Here is a 20,775-nt window from a genome sequence, read left to right on the forward strand (position 1 = left end):
ACCTCGAAGGGGGCAATCAAGAACCCAGCTCAGCCACCCAGCCCAATGTTTGAGCAATGCTCCAGCATCAGACAACACAAAGACATTCTCTGCCACACAGATCCTTATTTTCACAGGAGGTAGCTGTAATTGGAGACTCAAAAGTCAGTGAATTGGGAAATATGTTATGGAAAAAAGGACAGGTGGAATAGAACTGTTATCATCCTTTAGCATTAGTTGAGGCATATGATTCAAGGAAGCAAGCTTATAGAGCATCAGCAAAAAAAAAAAAAAAAACACTTCCCACTTTTAGTGACTAGATGGGTGAATCCAGTCACTAAAAATGTTTGTCTAATTCAGCTTTAAATTTATTTAAGCTATCAACTTCCACAACAACAACAACAGATGGAAGGCTGTTCCAGCAATCAACTACCCGCTGCTAAAGGCAAACTTCCACACATCTATTCTACAACTGTCTTTTAGCATTAGCAGAGGCATATGATGCAAGAAAGCAAGGTTATGCAGCCAAAAAAAAAAAAACCTCTCCCATTTCACCCCTCTGTTCGTTCGAAATACCTGTATGCCCTCTTTATTCTGAGCAAGAGGAAGAATCCCATCAGCATTGGGCATGCTCAAACCACTCAAGACTTTATACACCTCTATCAGATCACCTCGCCGGTGCCTAGTCTCCAGACACTGTAATTTGCAAAACTTAAGCCTTTTTTCATAAGGGCAACCCTTTGTTCCATTCACTAATCTTGTTGCCCTTCTCTGTACTCATTCCAGCAACTTTACATCCTTCTTGAAATGAGTCCTCCAGACCTGTATACAGTACTCAAGATGTGGCCTGACCATTGCCTTATACAAGGGAATAATCACCTCCTTATCCCTGCTAGAAAAATTCCTGTATATCATTGACAAGACACCATGAGCTACTCTTGCAGCCCGTCTGCACTGCTCAGATAACTTCATATCTGCCTGCACAATTACCCCCAGCTCCTTTTCATTCTCTACCACTGTCAGTGTAGTACCGCAGAGTTGATACGTTGCTCTGGGGTTACTGTTTCCCATATGTAGTACTTTACATTTGTCAATGTTAAACTTCATTTGCCACCTCTCAGCCCATCTGCTCAACCTTTCCAGATTCTGTTGCAGTAGCATAGTGTCAGTAGTGTCCTTAACAACCCTGCCAACCTTTGTATCATCTGCAGACTTGGACATTAAGCTTAATTAAATGATATCATCAATATCATTTATAAATACAGAAAACAACAATGGACCCAAAACTGAACCCTGAGGGACTCCACTAATAACATTAGTCCATAATGTGCAGTGTCCATTGATTACCACTCTCTGTCTTCTCCCCCTCAACCATCCCTTTATCCATAGCAGCAATTTGCCTCCAATGCCACACTGCTCCAATTTGTGCAGCAGTCTTCCATGTGCAGTAGTATCAAAAGCCTTTCTAAGTTCCAAATATATGATATCAAAGTTATTCCCTGCATCCAGTTCTTTTGTGACTGCATCATAGTATCCAATCAAATTGGTCTTTCCTCAATTTGAATCTTTATCCACTCAGGTTTTTAATCTGAGCAAGCAGAAGTATCCTATAAGCATTGAACCTGCTCAAACTATTCAAGGCCTTGTACACCTCAATCAGATCACCTCATAGGTGCCTAATCTCTAGATGCTGCAGCTTACAGAATTTAAGCCTCTCCTGGTAAGAGAATCCCTTTGTTCCTCTCACCAATCTTGTTGTCCTTCGTACTTGTTCTAGCAACTCTACATCTGGCCTGACCATTGCCTTATGCAAAGTTATAATCACCTCCCTGTCTCTGCTAGCAAAACTCCTATATATCATCGACAAAACTCCATGACCTGCTCTGGCAGTCCATCTGCACTGCTCAGAGAACTTCATATCCAACTGCACAATTACCCCCAAGTCTTTTTCATTCTCCACACTCTCTGAGTGTAGTACTACACAGGTGGTACATTTCTCTTAGATTACTGCTACCCATATGCAGTACTTTGCATTTGGCAATATTAAACTTCATTTGCCACTTCTCAGCCCATCTACCTTTTCTAACTTTTCTAGATTAACTTTTCATCTAACTTTTCTAGATCCTATTGCAGTAGCATACTGTCTTTACTATCATTAACAACCCTGCCAACCTTTGTATCATCTGCAAACTTGGGCATTAAGCCTGATATACCTTCATCGATACCATTAATAAATAGTGGATCTAGCACCAAACTCTGGGAAAATCCACTAATAACATTATTCCACATAGAGCAGTGTCCATTTATTACCACTGCCTTCTCCCACTCAACCATTCCTTTATCCATTGCAGCAACTTCTCCTTAATGCCATACCGCTCAAATTTGTACAGCAGTCTTCCATGTACAACAGTATCAAATAAATGCTTTCCTGAAATCCAAAATTTGATATCAAAATTATTTTTTGCATCCAGTTCCTTTGTGACCACTTAGTATCCAATCAAATTGGTCAGACAAGACCAATTGGATCCCTTAACAAACCCATGCTGCTTCTGAACTGTTACTGCAGTCTTGTCTAGGTGATCCATTTTAAGGACACAAAAGGGAGATATTGTTGTGCAAGATGATACTAATGCTATTAAGAGTAGGAAATCTAGGGATTTAATTAACAATATTTTGAATATCTAGAAAATATTTTGAGTTCGGATTGAAATTGAAAGTGTCTGAAATTCTAGCCAGACATGATAGGATGGAGTACACGATGAGAGCCATATCAATCATTTCAGCACTGGAGAGACTATTTCTACAGGGATGAGATACATTTAAATAGAAGAGATGCAAGAATATTTGCTGATGCTATTGAGGCAGAGTCAAGTATGATAGGAGGCAGACGAGGTTATGCTGTTATTTAAGAAACACATAACATCTAAAGCTGTGCATCCACATGACATGGATGTCAGTGCAACATTGAGTCAGTTTGGTGTGACGAGCACTCGGAAAAAAAAAAAAAAAAATGGGAGTAGGAGTTAGTTGAGCCTAATGACTGTTAAAAAAAAAAAAAAAAAAAAAACAGCTAAACAGACAACTAGAGTTGGCCAGTAAATCACAGTGTGTTATAATATGGGATTTTAACCTTCCAGATATTGACTGTAACCTGTGGGTTGGTCATTCATATAGTAGCATGATTTTAGTGGATTTATTGGATGACTGCTTGTCTTGTCTTCCTTCACAGATTAGGCAATCCACCTGTTCCCATCTAAAAGAGGTCTGCCCATCTTTTCTTCAGTCTTCCTATGTCTGTTTTTCCTTTTGTTCTATATGTGTAAGCTAATTTAGGGAATCTATTATCTTCCATTCTTTCTACATGTTCTTTCCATCTTTGTCTATATTCTATAATTTTCTCATTAATTGAGTAAATCTTTAATTCCTTTCTAATATTTTGAGATATGTTTAACATATCTTAAAAATTTCATTTCTGCAGCTTGTAATGTCTCTTTGTTTCGGTATCCATGTTTCAGAACCGTAAAGAAGTGTTGGTATTGCCATTACTTTGTAAAATTTCAATTGTGTTCCTTTCCTTGTTTTGTTAGCCAGAGTTCTTTTTATTGTTCCACATATATTTTGAAATTTTGCCAATTTCTAATTCATATCTTCTTCAACATCGTATATTATATCACATCCTAGATATTTAAAATGTTTTACTTGTTCTAATATTTTATTGTCTATAACTTTTTTTGTTCTCACCGTATTTTTCCCCTTAAAAGCCATTGTTCTAGTTTTCATTGTTGATATTTTAACTTTATATTCTTCTGTTATTTGGTTTAATTTAAATACTGCTCTTTGTAAATTATCTTCACTATCTTGAATAATTACTTGATCATCTGCAAATAACATTAATCCAATAAGGAAAGAAAGTGTATTAATCCAATTCTTTGACATATTTGTATTTAAATATGTCCTGTATTAATTTCCTCTTTCCATTTACATATCATATCCACGATATATATGTTAAACAACGTTGATGACAAGCTACATCCCTTCTAACTCCTTGATTTATTATAATTTCTTCTGTTAATTTATTACCTGTATCTATTTATAAATTTATATCTTTATATAAATTCTGTATTATTTTTGTAAGATGCTTTGAGTATCATATATTACTGAATATGTCCAATAGTTTTTGTCTGTTTACTCGATAAAATGCATTTTCATAATCTATAAATGCTAAATAAATAAAAATAAATAAATTTTCTGTTTATACTCCGGGACAACCAAACGATCAGAGGAGTTCACAAGATAGACAGAATACAAGAAACAGCACCATATTCAGCAGTCACGGGCTTGAACCCCGATCACTCAAGGCACGTGTACTTATGCACCCGTGCACCTGACCACTAGGCTACGGCGGCCATGCGTTTCTAAATTAATCTCTTTTCGTTTTTCTATTATTTGTTTTAATACAAATATATTTTCTGTACATGATCTTCCTTTTCTGAATCGTGCCTGTTCTTCTATTAATATTTCATCAGAGATAATTTTAATTCTATTATTTATTATTTTGCTATACATTTTATATACTGTATTTAATATGCTAATCCCTCTATAATTCTTTGTATCATGTCATTTCCTTAAATATTGCAATACTTTTTGCTACCTTCCATTCTTATGGTATTTTATATTGTTTCCAACATTTATTAAATAAATTTAGTATCCTATCTTCTAAAAAACTTCCTCCATACTTGATCAGTTCTGCATTTATACCATCCATTCCCACTGCTTTTCTATTTTTTGTAGCTTTCAATGCCTTTTTCAATTCTTCCTTCGCTATCGGATCTATGTCACTAACCAGGTCTAACTGTATCTCTTCTATTTGATAATGTTTTTTCCATTGTTCTTTCCTTATTATATTTATTCTTGAAGTGTCTTTCTCTGTGCTATTCAAGTGTTTCATCATTTTATATGCCAAATTTTGTCTTCCATGAACATCATGTTCTATTGTATCCATCCCATGACTCTTCTTTAGCCTTCCTTATTAATTATATCTTTAGTTTTATTACGTTCTTCTTTATATATTTCTTCATTCTCCCTTTTCCAGTTTTGTATATATTTAAGATATTTATCTTGTTTGTCTTGTACTGCTTTAGCTATTTCTTCATTCCATATCTTTACCCTCCTCTTCTTATAGTTTTTCCTGAATTGTCCTAATATCTCTTTTGCTATCTTTTGGGTTGATGCCCTCGAAGGGGGCAATCAAGAACCCAGCTCAGCCACCCAGCCCAATGTTTGAGCAATGCTCCAGCATCAGACAACACAAAGACAATCTCTGCCACACAGATCCTTATTCTCACAGGAGGTAGCTGTAATTGGTGACTCAAAAGTCACCAATTTCAGCTACCTCCTGTGAGAGGTAGATGAAATTTGTGTTCTCTCCGATGTTTTACTTATTATTTCATCTTTAATCCTTTTTCAATTCCTACTATTAGTTCACACTCTCCCTGTATATATTTATGATGTTCAAATTTTCAGTTGTTAATAAAATACTTTTTATTCATCCACTCAAGTTCAAATAAATTTTTTTAAACTTGTAGTGGATGACACTTGATGTTAATACAGTTTTTTCAAATATTAATTCATTAATTAAATTTAATTAATTAATTTTAGTTTTATATGGGAGAAAAAAATTTCTCTTATATAAGATATTTAGCAGGATATAAATTTAGGAATAAAAACCGTCAGTGGCGAAGCGTGTAGGTCGCTGGAAAAAAATTTCTTTTTCAGATTCTTTTTTCATTCTGGGTTCTAGTCTGAGTCAAGGAGGGAGCAAAATGGAAAATGAAACATGTGAATAAAAATAATAGTCCAACACCATATATAGAAAGGAAAATGGAAAATTGCAAGAAAATTTGCTTTCTATTTTGCCATTTAATATTGTGATTCTGTCATATGTATATACATATTTATATTAATTGTAATTATTTAATAAAAAGTAACTAAAATAAAATTTTTCTTTGTTGACCTAAGTAGGAATTGACTTTAAAAAATTTTTTTTTTATATTACTTGTTTCATATAAATTTTGTATACTTTCTTCTTGAAGTAGATATACTTTGTAACCTAACTCGTCCTTTCTCTGTTTAATAGCTTTTCTCTTCTTCCATTTAGCCCATAATTCTATTTTTGAAGCCACTAAAAAATGATCCGAATTAATATCATATCCTCTAAACACCTTAGTATCTTGGGATTGTTTTGCTAATTTTTGATTTACTATTACATAGTCTATTATTGATTGTGTACCTCTTGCCGACCATGTATATTTATGTATATCACGTTTTCTAAAAAATGTATTTGTTATCTTTAAATTATTAAATGTTGCAAAATCTCTTAATTTATATCCATTTCCATTTACTTTATTTTCTCCATAACGTCCCATAATATTTTTTATTGGCTTATTCTCTACCCAAGCATTATAATCTCCCAAAATAACTACATGGTCCTTTTTTTCTTTGTTATCTAGTTCTTTTTGTAACTCTAAATAAAATTTATCTGTTTCTTCCTCTTTTCCATCTTCTGGGGCCTAAATTCCAATTATACATAATTAACCTCTGTCTAATTTCAATCTTACTGTTATTATTCTATTGTTTATAAATGTGTAGCTCTGTATTTTGGTTTTCCATTTTCGATCTATCAATATTGCTACCCCCTCCGCTGGCTCTTTCCTTTTGATCTACTCCACTGTATATCATTGTATAAGAATCATAATCTTTCATACTTTTTAATTTTTTCTTTAGTTTTGTTAGGACTGCTATATTTATTTTATTCTAAGTGTTTAAGTAGTTCAACTTCTTTATATCCTAATCTTCCTCTTATGTTCCATGTTACAATATTTAAAATGTCCGTTATTCCGTTTTGTTTCCTAGTCCGAGTTGCGTCCCTTTGTCCTTCCAGTTTTCCTCTTTGTGCTTTATGAGTTTTTATTATTTTTTTTTACATGGGTAGAGAACCAGCCTCCCGCACAACCCCCTACCTGAAGGACCAGTATGTTACTCTTCGTCTGATCCTTACCCTTTAACCTGTCTGGCTAGGGTGGCCCTATCGGTAATCTAGCTACTGCCAGCATAGCTCTCTCTCTGGGTCATCGGGATACTCAAGCCTCCCCACCACAACAGGGTGGTAACATTTTGAGGAGAGGATGACTGCTTTCTACAACGTATTAGACAACGAGAGGACACTGTGCTCATAATTTGATTATTAGCAGTGACTCTTCATGCAATTAAAATCTGCAAATGAAAGATCCATTAGGTGGCAGTGATCATAGTGTATTGATGTGGATTTCCTTAAAAATGTAGCTACTGTCAAGGACAAAGTTAAGAAATTTTGCTTTTGTAAAAGAGATTGCAGTCGTCTTAGACAGTGTTTAAATTCTGTACAATGGGATCAAATGATGGTATGAACAGCAAATTCCAAATGGGAAACTTTCAGAAATATAATCAGAAAAGATGGTAGATTTTTTATACCGACTGAGGATACTGTTCAAAGCTTAGACCTAAGTGGATATTAGATGACTGGTGAGACTTATCGCAAAGAAGAAAAATGCTTGAGATGCAGATAATTTTATATCACCCTCTGTATCACATGATAATTTTATCAGGTGATACAGAAGTCTACAGTAAAATAAACTAATCTGCAATCAAGTCACAATTGAGATTAGACAAACCAAGGCACATGGTGCAAGAAAGCAAGCTTATATAGTAGCATCAGCCAAAAAAAAAAAAACCCTTCTCATATCACCCATCCACTCGCTCCAAATGTTTGTCTAGTTCTGCCTTGAATCTATTTAAGCTATCAACTTCTACAACGATAGATGGAAGTTTGTTCCAGCAATCAACCACCCGCTGGCTAAAGGCAAGCTTCTGCACATCTATCCTACAACCGTCTTTCCTCCATTTGAATTTATGCCCTCTAGGCAATTATTCTGAGCAAGAGGAAGAATCCCATCAGCATTGAGCATGCTTAAACCATTCAAGGCTTTATACACCTCAATCAGATCACCTCGCAGGTGGCCCCCGGGTGCCAAGTGATCTTCCCTGCGACTTCTACTGCGATTATATTAGAGAGATAAGTTTTTCCTTTTGAGTTCACACATTTTTTCTTCTGTTATTCAAATATACAATAAGAGTTTCTTTCTTAATTTTTCTGTTTACTAACCTTCTATTTTACTTGCTTGGTCACTTGGTGGCACTACTCCTGCCTCCCCATGACGGGGCTGGACTAAAAGGATATTGTGATTTTAAATGTTTCTCACCAACCACTTATAAAATAAAACACGGAAACTAGAACTTTGAAAACTATGTGTTTACTACTATATATTTACAATTAAAATAACTTTACAACTAAAAAGGATAAAATACATAAAATATATATATACATTGAATAAAATACATTAAAATACCGGGTTAAGAGCGATAAAACCGACCGTAGCTTTCGAAGTCTCCTGCCTTCTTCCTCAGCGCAGTACAAGTAGCTTCCTTGTAGCATCTTAAGTACCAGCAGGTTTACGGTAAATCACGTGTTTCATCGCCATGTGTTCTATTCTCCTATGTACTGGGACCGGAAGTGGCTCGGGAGGGCGTCATATGAAATCGTTCATCCCTTCTGGGGATCGTAACCTCAAAGAGGGGATGAATCCGCAAACCTTTGTCTCTATTAATGTTCTCTGTCGAATTAATCCGCAAACTCTCGAGCCACTTGCGGTCCCAGAACCTATTAGCCCGATCAGTGATGATAGCTTCATCTGGGGAGATCTGGTGTTGCTTCTCCCAAAAATGTTTGGCCACGGCGGACTTGCCATAATCTGCATTCCTTATTGCCCTTGTGTGCTTCCCCAGATGTTCTTTGAGACGGCGCTTTGTTTCCCCTACATAATATTCCCCACAATCCGGGCATTTAATACTATAAACAACTCCACTAGCATTCTCTTTTTGAATGGGGTCTTTTACTTGTGACACGATTGTGTGCAGCTTCCGGCCTGGAATCTGCACACATCGTGTCTGATAGTTTCTTAGTACCCTAGTTATATGCTCAGTTAAGCCTGGATAGTAGGGAAAGTAAAGTAAAAGTAAAGTGCAGCCATTATCAACCCACTGCAGGATGGAAGCCTCCTCAACAATTCATGCTGAGGGAAATGGACCATAATCTGCCATACTGGTCCAGTGCGGGTTGGTAGATCGACCGTATTCAGCAGTCAGGGGCTTGAACCCCGGTCTACTCAAAGATTGTGCTACTGCACTCGCGCTCCTGCCCACTCAGCTACGGAGAGTTGAAGGGCTTGCTCCTTCTCTGATTTTCACCAATATACTTTTGTATAATCCTCCGGGGGGTAGCCACACTTTGTAAGATCTGCCGTGACGCATTCATATTCTTCTTTCCTATCCTCGGAGGTACTACAATGCAATTTTGCCGTATCTGTTAACGCTCTGACCACACTGTTCCTATGATGATTGGTCTGGGCAGAATTATAATGTGAGTACTGGCCTTTACACATCGGTTTCCTATAGACTTTAGTTTTTAGTTGTTGGCCTTCTCTACAGACCAATACGCCGACCGGGCTAGCCGGGTGGGTAAAGTACCTGCCTAGCAACCCAAAGGTCGCGGGTTCGAATCCCGCCTCGGGCTTGGATCAAAGTACTGAAAAAACCTTGTGAGGTGCATTATGGCCACAGAAGCCGATGCGCCAACAACTACCAAAAAAAAAAAAAAAAAAAAAAAAAAACAGACCAATACATCTAGGAACGGCAAAATCCTTCCTCTACCTCCGAGTTAAAATATTCGTGTTAAAACAGCAGCTATTCTGAGTTAAGTCAAAAAAAGCCCCCGCTAATCTTAGTGTGAAACAGAAATTAGCACTTAGGAACCTCAAACAAGATGACAGTATTGTGGTCTTACCAGCAGACAAAGGCAGACTAACGGTGGTCCTTGATAAAGAAGCATATCTAAGTAAAGCGTTAGACCTATTGAATGATCAAACAACTTATAAAGTTATTCAAAAAAGCCCATTGATGAATTTGGAATGTCAAGTAAATAGAATAATTCAGAGTTGGCTAAAGTCCAACAAAATTTCCAAAGAGCAGTATTGGACATTGCATGCTACAGGGAGCCAGATACCGAGATTTTATGGCTTACCAAAAATACATAAAGTGGATATGCCACGTACACCTATAGTTTCATTCATTGGCAGTCCCACATATGCCTCATCTGATTTCCTGGCCAAAATACTGTCTCCATTCGTAGGAACTTCCAAATTCAGCATCAAGGATAGTAAAGATTTTGTACGCTTCATAAGAAGTCAGCACATAGAAGAAAATGAAGCTATGATATCTTTCGATGTGACTTCGGTTTTTATGTGCATTCCTATCGACCATGGGATACTTTGTGCCCACATGGCCTTACAGAATGATACCACCTTGAGTAGCAGAATGCAATTAAACTTAGAAGATATGTGTAAAGGTATAGAACTATGCCTCTCAAGCACCACCATGATTTTTGGTATTATTATGTATAAGCAGGTTAATGGTACAGCCATGGGCTCCCCCATTAGTGCGATTATTGCTAATCTAGCTATGAAGGAGCTCGAGGCTAGAATATTTAATGGTCAAGATCTCCCTATGCGCCCATGGAAGAGATATGTCGATGATACATTCTCAATTATTCAAAAGGGGAGTGAAAATGAAGTGTTGAATTTTTTTAATGGCTTCTCCACATTCATACAATTTACCTCGGAGGTAGAGGAAGAAGGATTTTTACCGTTCCTAGATGTATTGGTCTGTAGAGAAGGCCAACGACTAAAAACTAAAGTCTATAGGAAACCGATGTGTAAAGGCCAGTACTCACATTATAATTCTGCCCAGACCAATCATCATAGGAACAGTGTGGTCAGAGCGTTAATAGACAGGGCAAAATCGCATTGTAGTACCTCCGAGGATAGGAAAGAAGAATATGAATGCATCACGGCGGATCTTACAAAGTGTGGCTACCCCCAGAGGATTATACAATATATATATATATATATGTTTTATGTATTTTATCCTTTTTAGTTGTAAAGTTATTTTAATTGTAAATATATAGTAGTAAACACATAGTTTTCAAAATTCCAGTTTCCATGTTTTATTTTATAAGTGGTTGGTGAGAAACATTTAAAATCACAATATGAATTTACCCAACCCCAGAGGCCTGTTTGAAGAACTAAAAGGAGTTTAAAATGGACCAAAAAACTAACAACACAAGATTGTAGAAAGTTAACTCCAATAAATCTGATGACATACAATTTAACATGTCTCAGGCTAGGAGAATGAAAATCTACAGCTCTCAGCCTACTGTTCCTTTTTTTTTTGGTTATCATTATCCTCATAATAGGAGCAGGGTGCGTAGCACACGCTACTTGATTAGACCGGGGTTCGAGCTCATGACCACCGCATATCCCCGGAGCAATATGGCCTTAGTTGCTAATGCTCCTAAAAACCAAATAACAAACAACAAACACCAACACAACACATTGGGAAATTATCCCCATTCTTAGTCCAGAATACTATAGAGTCCATGGTTGGATCACCAAAAATGATAAAATGATTGCAATCAGGTGATCTCTTAGTAGAAACCTCACTAAGCCATCAATCTGAGAAATTGCTAAAAATAAAAACCTTTGCAGGAATAATAGAAAAATAGAAACCTTTGCCAGTTGAAATTACCCCACATAATTCCCTTAATACATCGAAAGGTGTTATTACCGAATGGGACCTTTAGACTGTTTCAGAGGAAGAGTTACTGAGCGAGCTAACAGAACAACAACTGATACGTGTTAGGAGGATAATGATGAAGAAAGAGGGCATTCTCAGTCCAACCCAATCAGTTATTCTCTCCTTTAGCAATCCCTCTCCTCCCCATTCAGTTAAAGCAAGATATTTAAATTGCAAAATCCGACCATATATGCCGAATGCAGTAAGATGTTACAACTGTCAGCGATACGGACACTCTCAAGCAACATGTCGCAGTGATCCCATCTGTCCGCTTTGCAGATCAAAAGAACGCAATCTAGCAAACTGCACCCCCTCTACACCACTCTGCCCAAACTGTCACGGAAATCATCCTGCTTTTTCGAAGATATGCGAAATGTGGATATTGGGAAAACAAATACAAAAATACAAAGTAGAAAATAAAGTGTCTTATCCGGAAACAAGAAAACAGATACTTGCAACCAAACCTTCACGTTCCTATGCTTCAGCGGTGAAAAGATAGCAAACTATAGCCACTCAAACAGAGGTGGTAATACCTCTAAATCAAATTATAGACTGGAGTAAAACAGCATTAATGACAAAAACAACTTCACAAGAAACATCCAGTGCTAAAGAGCAAGATACTTCCGTGCGTAACATCTTTTAAAATAAAGCAAACAGCATCTAGTAAACCATGTGAACAGAAACAAACAAACACAGATGAAGAGAGAGAGAGAGAGAGAGAGAGAGAGAGAGAGAGAGAGAGAGAGAGAGAGAGAGAGAGAGAGAACGTACTAGAACTGCACCCTGCAGAAGATATTGATACACCTCATCCTAATTTTCCAAAGAAAGTTAGACCCAAATATGATAAATGAAAAAATTCAAAAGTGCAGTCAGATTCAACAAATAGTTCTGAGACCTAAATAATGCAACATATTATTATACAATGCAACTGTCATGATTTATGAGGAAAATTGGATTAAATAAAAGATATTATTCAGCAGTATAAACCGGTCTGCATTTCCCTTCAGGAGACCCATCTAACACTTTAATCTGCACCTACATTTCAAAATTATACACTTTTCTGGAGAGACAGAAATGATAACAGAACTGCCAAAGGAGGAGTGTCAATCTTGGTGAATACTAATATACCAGCTAAGCAAATAACATTAAAAACCAACTTAGAAGCAGTAGCAGTGAGAATAGCCATCGGAATTTCTATCACAATCTCATCGCTTTATCTTCCACCAAATATTCCTCTCTCCAGATCAGAATTAAACGATCTTACTATGCAACTTCAACCTCCCTATTGCCTTATGGGAAATATGAATGCCCATCATCATTTGTGGGGATCTTCTCACACGGACAGTAGAGGTAACTTAATCGAAACTTTTCTAGATGATCAACAACTGAATTTACTGAATACCGGATCTCACACTTATATCAGTTTGGCTACAGGTATCACTTCTGCAATAGACTTAACAATATGTTCTCCAGTTTATCCCAGTATAGAATAATAATGGTTCGTATAGGTGGTAGATGACTTTCATCAACCCGTGAAATACCACCACTTTGCTTATTGGAGGCTTGAAGTGGTGAAACCCATGTTTAGTCTCTAGAGCAAAGTTTCCGGCATCCCCCCTCCCCCCATACTTCTCCTTCAACACATGCATGGTACTAAGTACTATAGGTTTTGATACCTTTTGTGTTTGGGGTTTTCATAAAAAAAAAAAAAAAAAAAAAATTAAATGATCCTTACAACAGTTATCATTTTCCAATAGTATGTTCCATACAGATTCAATCGACTCTTACAGAAGGAACTAGAACAGTATGGAATTTTAAAAAAGCTAATTGAAGTAAATATATGCAGTTAATCAAATTGGATAAGCAATTAATAGAAACCCTAGATGATGCTGTCTTATATATCAACGATCAACTGCTAGAAGCTTCTAAAGAAATATATACAATACCTCAAATAAGTAAGGCAAGGCAGGCATGGTACAACTCTTGTTGGAATGCAGAATGTGCAACAGCAAAAACAAAACAAAATCGTGCATTGAATAGATTCCGGAAATATCCAACTACCCTCAATTTGATTGCATATAAAAAAGCCAAAGCTGAAGCAAGGAGAATTCAGAAAAATTCTTGGATCATGTTTGCTTCCACACTTACTAGGAACTGCAGTCCTGGTTTGGTGTGGAAAAAATTCGGATTTTAAGTGGAAGATATCCAAGCATGCAATCTCCAATCTTCCATTGGAAAGGGCAGGACGTTTTTGCAACAGACCAGATATCAGAAATTCTGGCTGAATCTTTCGCTTCCATATTAGCAGTTACAAGCTACTGCACTGACTTTCAAAAATATAAAGAGCAAGCTGAACGGAGTAAGTTGAATTTCTCTACCAAGACATCTCATTCCTATAATCTACCATTTCTAAAAGAGGAATTACTTACAACCATTACAAAATTGCCTAATAGTGCACCAGGTCCCAATGGCATTTATTATACTATGATACAACACCTAAACTCTGATTATCTGGAAATTCTACTAGCTCTATATAATAGAATTTTTCTGAACAACCTGTATCCATCCATATGGCTGCATGCAATTGTCCTTGCATTTCCCAAACCCAGAAAAGATCCTTCTTATACATATAATTATCGCCCGATTTCACTGATCAGCTGTTTAGGGAAAATCCTTGAATGAATGGTGCATAATAGACATATGTTGATGCTGGAAAAAGAGAATGTTTTATCACCCCCACCAATTTGGATTTAGGAAAAATAGATCAACACTTGACCTACATGTCAAAGTGGAAACAAATATTAAAAACTCATTTATAAAAAAACAGCATATGATGATGGTAAATCTAGATCTTGAAAAAGCTTTTGACACAACACGGAGATTCGGAATTTTATGAGATCTATTTCAGTTAGAATACAGAGGCCAACTTCCACAATTTATAGAAAAATTCCTTTCTAACAGAACATTTCAGGTACAATATAAAGGCTGTTGTTCAAAATTTCTCCTTCTTAGGCTTAACATTAAATAGAAAACTAAACTTTCATGAACATATACTAAGACTTTGAACTAGTTGCCCTTAAAACTTAACATCTTGCACACAGTATCTTCAATGGCCTGGAGAGCCGATGGGTACACATTACTACTATTATATAAAACTTTGATTAGATCTCATTTGGATTATGGATCTCCTATATATGCTTCAGCAAGAAGGAGCATCTTATGTCGCCTAGATACCATTCACCATAATGCTCTCCGCATAGCTCTAGGAGCATTTAGAACTTCACCAATTTACAGCCTGTATGCAGATACATCAGAACCCCTGCTGCACCTTCGATGAGATTATCTACTGTGCATGTATGTGGCAAAAATATACAGTCAGCCATCACATCCAGATTGGTCCATTATTCACGATCCACTATGGACGAGTAATTATGATTGCAAGCCAAATGAAAATAAACCAGTAGGACTGCATCTCAGACACTTAGCTCGAGTTAGGAAAATACATTTCTAGCGCATTTCTGCAGTAGATATAAACTCAGAACCTCCTTGGATTCCGACGGTACCTTTGTTCGTATCACATCTTACAAACAGGAATAAAAAAGAGATCTCTCCAATCGTTATACAGAAGCTCCATGCACTGCACAGTTTTGAAAATAGAAACAGTCATCAGATTTGCACGGATGGTTCAAAATCGAACAACTCGGTAGGGCCTCAGTAGTTTTACCGGAATATATTATATCTGTCTCCTTGCCTCATGTTTGCAGTATTTTCACAGCAGAATTTTATGCTATTAAACTAGCACTGGATGATATTACCGAGAATCAACTTCTACCTGCTCTGATCTATACTGACTCCTTAATGCAGTAGCAGCTTTACAGAATAGCAAATATTCCTCAAATTCCTTGATTCAGCATATCAAAAAACAACTCAGAGTTTTGCATAAAGCAAGAAAACAAGTGTGTATCTGTTAGATTCCCAGCCATTGGAATCCCAGGAAATAATCATGCAGACCAAGCCGCAAAAAATCCAGATCTTAATATACGAGATAACTTTCAGTTTGTACCATTTACAGATTATAGGGATGTATTTCGTACCAAATATACTTCTATTTGTAAACAACTTTGGAGGGACCAACCGTGCAATAAACTTATAGAATTAAAAAAAGATCTATGTTCGTGGCGTTCTAGCTCACGTACAAATAGACAGGAGGAAGTTATATTAACAAGACTGCGCATTGGGCATGCCTTCCTCACTCACAAACATTTACTTCTAAGAGAAGATCCCCTGCTCTCTGCTCTGTCTGTCAGATAACTTACAGTAAGGCACATCCTGATTGATTGTCCATCCTACTCAGCCGTTCGAACCACATCCTTTCAATCATTAGCAAACTTGCAAGCTCCTAACCCTCTCTCATGTACTTGGTAACAAAGCAAACCTGTGAACTCTTTATATATATTAAACATCTAAGAATAATAAATACACTCTGATATATCCATCCATAAATCATTAAAATGAACATAATGACACTGACAGACACATATTGGCCACGGTTGCCCTTGTGTCGTGAAACTTCATAACAACAACCTCACAGGTGCCTAGTCTCTAGACACTGTAATTTGCAAAACTTAAGCCTTTCTTCATAAGAGCAACCCTTTGTTCCATTCACTAATCTTGTTGCCCTTCTCTGTACTCGTTCCAACAGCTCTACATCCTTCTTAAAATGAGGCCTCCAGACCTGTATACAGTACTCAAGGTGTGGCCTAACCATTGCCTTATACAAGGGGATAATCACCTCCTTATCCCTGCTAGAAAAATCCCTGTATATCATTGACAAGACACCATGAGCTACTCTTGCAGACCGTCTGCACTGCTCAGAAAACTTCATATCTGCCTGCACAATTATCCCCAGGTCCTATTCATTCTCTACCACTGTCAGTGTAGTACCACAGAGTTGATACGTTACTCTGGGATTACTGCTTCCCATAGGTAGTACTTTACATTTGTCAATGTTAAACCTCATTTGTCACCTCTCAGCATATCTGCTCAACTTTTCTAGATCCTGTTGCAGCAGCAGCATACTGTCATTAGTGTCATTAACAACCCTGCCAAGTTTGCATTGACCATCATCAGTATCATTTATAAATACAGAAAACAACAATGGAGTCAACACTGAACCCTGAGGGACTCCACTAATAACATTAGTCCACGAAGAGCAGTGGTTCAAAGATCCTAATATATGATATCAAATTTATTCTTTGCATCCAGTTCCTTTGTGACTACATCATAATAGCCAATCAAATTGGTCAGACAAGACTTCCCCTTAACAAACCCATGCTGTGTTCGAGCTATAACTGAAATGTTGTCTAGATGATCCATCAATGCTTCTTTATCCAGTGCCTCCATTAATTTTCCTAGAACAGAAGTTAAACTAACGGGTCTGTAATTACCTGTCTCTCCCTTTGATCCTCCTTTGTGGATTGGGGTCACATTTGCACATCTCCAGTCCAGGGAAGCTTTCCTAATTATGGCTAAGGGTTTGCTTACTTCCTTCCGCCGCCTCTAATATAACTGGATAGATTCCATCCACCCCGGGTGCCTTTCTTATGTTTATCTTCAACAATTTCTCCTCCACTTTACTCTCAGTTATTACTTTACAGTTTAATTCACCTACTCTGCCTTTAGAGTTTAATACACCTCTGGCATTCCCCCTCCTTGAATAACTCCTCATGTGTGAATGTAGATGCAAAATATTCATTTAGTTTGTTAGCTACCTGAGCAGGATCGTCAACAGTTGAACCATTGATATCAAGTGGACCAATCTGATTCACCTCTTCCTTCTAGAGTTTACATAAGTAAAGAACTCTTTGCTGTTTTTCTTTGCATCCTTTGCCAAAGATTTCTCGTAATCTGCCTTTGCCTGCCTAACCTCCTTTGTGACTTGGTTACAGATCAGCTTATATCTATCATAGGCTTCTGTGTTACCTGTTAATTTATATGTATCCCATGCATTTTCTTCTCTGTCAGATGTCTAATTAATTCATCTGACATCCATTTAGGCCTAAATCTTGAACAATATTTGCTTAGTTGGTATGAATGGCCTAGTAGCTTCCAAGATTATTCCTCTGAATGCTTCCAAATGCCCCACAAAACCTATATAAGCAGCTGCCTTACAGACAGAAGTGTCTCAGTGCACACAAGGTTCCAGGAATTGACACACCCTGTGAATGAAGGCTGCCCATAGGGTTCAATCTTTGGACGTTTCTTCTAGAACATTGTTCTGGACTAATTTTTGGCCTTGGATTTGGGCCCTGTGGAGAGCCTGGCCTTTGTAGGTGACAAAGGCCAGGTGATTTTACAAGGAAAATCACCTTTGTAGGTGATTTTCCTTGTAAAAGGTAACACGTAAGTGGTTGTAGAGCAAAGATCAAATGTCGCCCTCTTGCAGCTGCAGAAGTGGGCACAAATGCATATACTCAAAATATTGCCTTAAAAAAAAAAAAAACACAAATACTTCAAAAAGGCAATTTGAACATAAGAAGATGTCCAGGTGCCTCCGTAGCCAGGTGGGAAGGAGCAGCAGTGCATAGCACATGCTTCTTGATTAGACCGGGGTTCGAGCCCGTCACCACCAAATACGGAGGATGCGGAAAGGTCAAGGAATGACCACCGCATATCCCGGAGCAATATGGCCTTAGTTGCTAATGCTCCTAAAAACCAAATAACAAACAAACAAACAAGAAGACGTCCACAAATTAAAATTAAAGGTTTACTATAAAAACACAACTACTATAAAAAATAGTTACAAAACTAAAATATCTTGGATTGGTCTTTGATTCAAATTTAACTTTTTATTCCCATTTGACCTACTTGGTGAATAAAGTGAGAAATTATACGGGTATAATTGCCAGGATCAGTTGATCAGCCATTCATTATGAATTGTCCCACATAGTCAAACATTGAACCAAGAATGCTACAGAAGAGTTACAGTGATTGTGCAATGCAACACTCTTTGGGGAAAACGGCTAGAAAAGTGAGCTTCAGGGAATCTCTACTTGCATCATGACAATGCCCCTGCACATTCAGTGCTTTCTGCTGAAGAATTTATTGTGAAGCACTCCATACTTGCTATATTTAGCTCCCTGATTTCTTGTTTCGCCTAGCTTAAAGAAAGCATAGAATCAGTGTATAATATCATTTCCCAAATATTAGTTCAGTCCCTGAACTTTTTTGATCACACCTGGCATATGTTCTTAAGTAATTTTCACAACATTTGGACATTAATAAACAAATAATTTTAATTTTCTTTTGAACAGATCGTGTAATTGATGAACTGAATCCAGAAACCAATTTTTCTCTAAAGGATGTAACTACCCTAATCCTTGATGATGAAGAAGATACTGAGGTTCAAGATCTTAGTAATAAAGCTTCTGCATATCAGGATTCTGTGCTAAGATATCTCTGTGTGGAAATGTATCATACACTGAGTAAAGTATGAATTCACATTAACTATTAAAAGAAGTAGTATTTTGATTTCTTAAATTATTTTTATTAAAAATTATATTGCTAAAAAATGTAATGCTTTCTTTCCAAGTAAAATGCATTACTAAAAAGTCTATATCAGGTAGCTAAAAGAGGGAAATTAATTCTAACACAGTAAAGGTTTTAGGTTTGTCAAATTTTAAATAATTATTACACTGTTGTATTTTATCTAAATAAATAATATTATTTCCATATCTTATAATAATAAAAGTAGATTAATATTTATATTACTCTACTTTTATTATGTGCTATTATGCTTTTTATATGTGAGGTGATCTAATTGAAGTGTATAAGGCCTTGAATTGATTGAGAAAGCTCAGTGCTAATGGGATTCTTCCTCACCTGTGGGGGCATAAATTCAAATTGAGGAATGACAATTGTAGATTAGATGTGCTGAAATTTGCCTTTATCCAACAGGTGGTTGATATTTGGAACAAACTTCCATCTGTTGTAGTGGAGGTCAGCAACTTAAATAAGTTCAAGGCAGAACTAGACAAACATTTGGAGTGAATGGATGGGTGAAATGGGAAGGGTGTGTTGTTTTTTTTTTTTTTTTTTTTTTTGGATGATGCTATATAAGCTTGCTTTCTTGCATTGTATGCCCTACTAATATCTTTAACAGCTCCACCCATTAGAGAAATTGGACATTATTGGCAAAATGTCAGCCAGATTCTATGTTATTTGGTCTAACAATAAGTTATTAAAAAGGTGTAATCACAGTGGATGACTTCAGTGATTTCTCAAATTTCAGTTACTTGGTGCTGGGAAATGGTTGTGAGGTTTCTCTTTAGATTTTTCCAACTGTTCTCATAAATATAAAATTAATCGTACATTTGTTGCTTACAGGCGCTTAAAATACAATCTTGCACTTGAAACTTTTCTTGTAGCTTCTATCATTGGCATCAAGAAAGACATACAAATGTAAATCATCTCCCTGTCATTGTTTGCAGAACCTGGGGAGGATTCTCAAAATCACATTGGGGGCAGAAACAATTCATAAAAGTGTATAATGCATGGAATATTATTGCAGAAACATGATATGATATGAGACATGATAATTTTAACCAGGATTGTGGAACAGTTTGAGAGGGTACTGAAACATCATTCACAATACTCTCTCTCCAAGATTAATGCACTTGTTGCTTTCAACTTTTTTTTCCTTTAAATGACTAAAAAAAAAAGAGCAGTAATAACATCATATAACAAAATTTTCAAAACTATTGTGTTTATTGGCATTCATTGGTTTCTTTATGAATTTGGGTACATTGATTAGAATATGCATCAGGTTTTTTTTTTTTTTTTTTTTTTTGCATAGTTTCAGTTTGTCATTTACTTTTCTTTCAGAAATGAAAGAAAAATAAATATGCAGTAATACTATATCAAGTTTATCAGTCCTGAGTTGGGTGTATGGGAATCATGTGAGATCATCAAGATGACCTTCATAACCTTCAGCAGTGTCATGCTCTTTGTCTG

General features: G+C 36.6%; 1 protein-coding gene across 2 annotated transcripts in view; it reads left to right on the forward strand.

Moving 5' to 3' along the window:
• LOC150076569 (helicase ARIP4) overlaps nucleotides 1-20,775 on the forward strand; it is a 566,013-nt gene that overhangs the window by 435,568 nt on the left and 109,670 nt on the right. For both annotated transcript variants that reach the window (XM_090388127.1, XM_090388128.1), the window contains one exon: nucleotides 19,077-19,252. In XM_090388127.1, the coding sequence (XP_090244253.1) occupies nucleotides 19,077-19,252 (176 nt within the window). The remainder of the gene's footprint in view (nucleotides 1-19,076; nucleotides 19,253-20,775) is intronic.

This window comes from Mastigoproctus giganteus, chromosome 13 (genome assembly GCF_048544385.1).
Source record: "Mastigoproctus giganteus isolate SK-2022 chromosome 13, ASM4854438v1, whole genome shotgun sequence".
Taxonomy (NCBI): Eukaryota; Metazoa; Arthropoda; class Arachnida; order Uropygi; family Thelyphonidae; genus Mastigoproctus; species Mastigoproctus giganteus.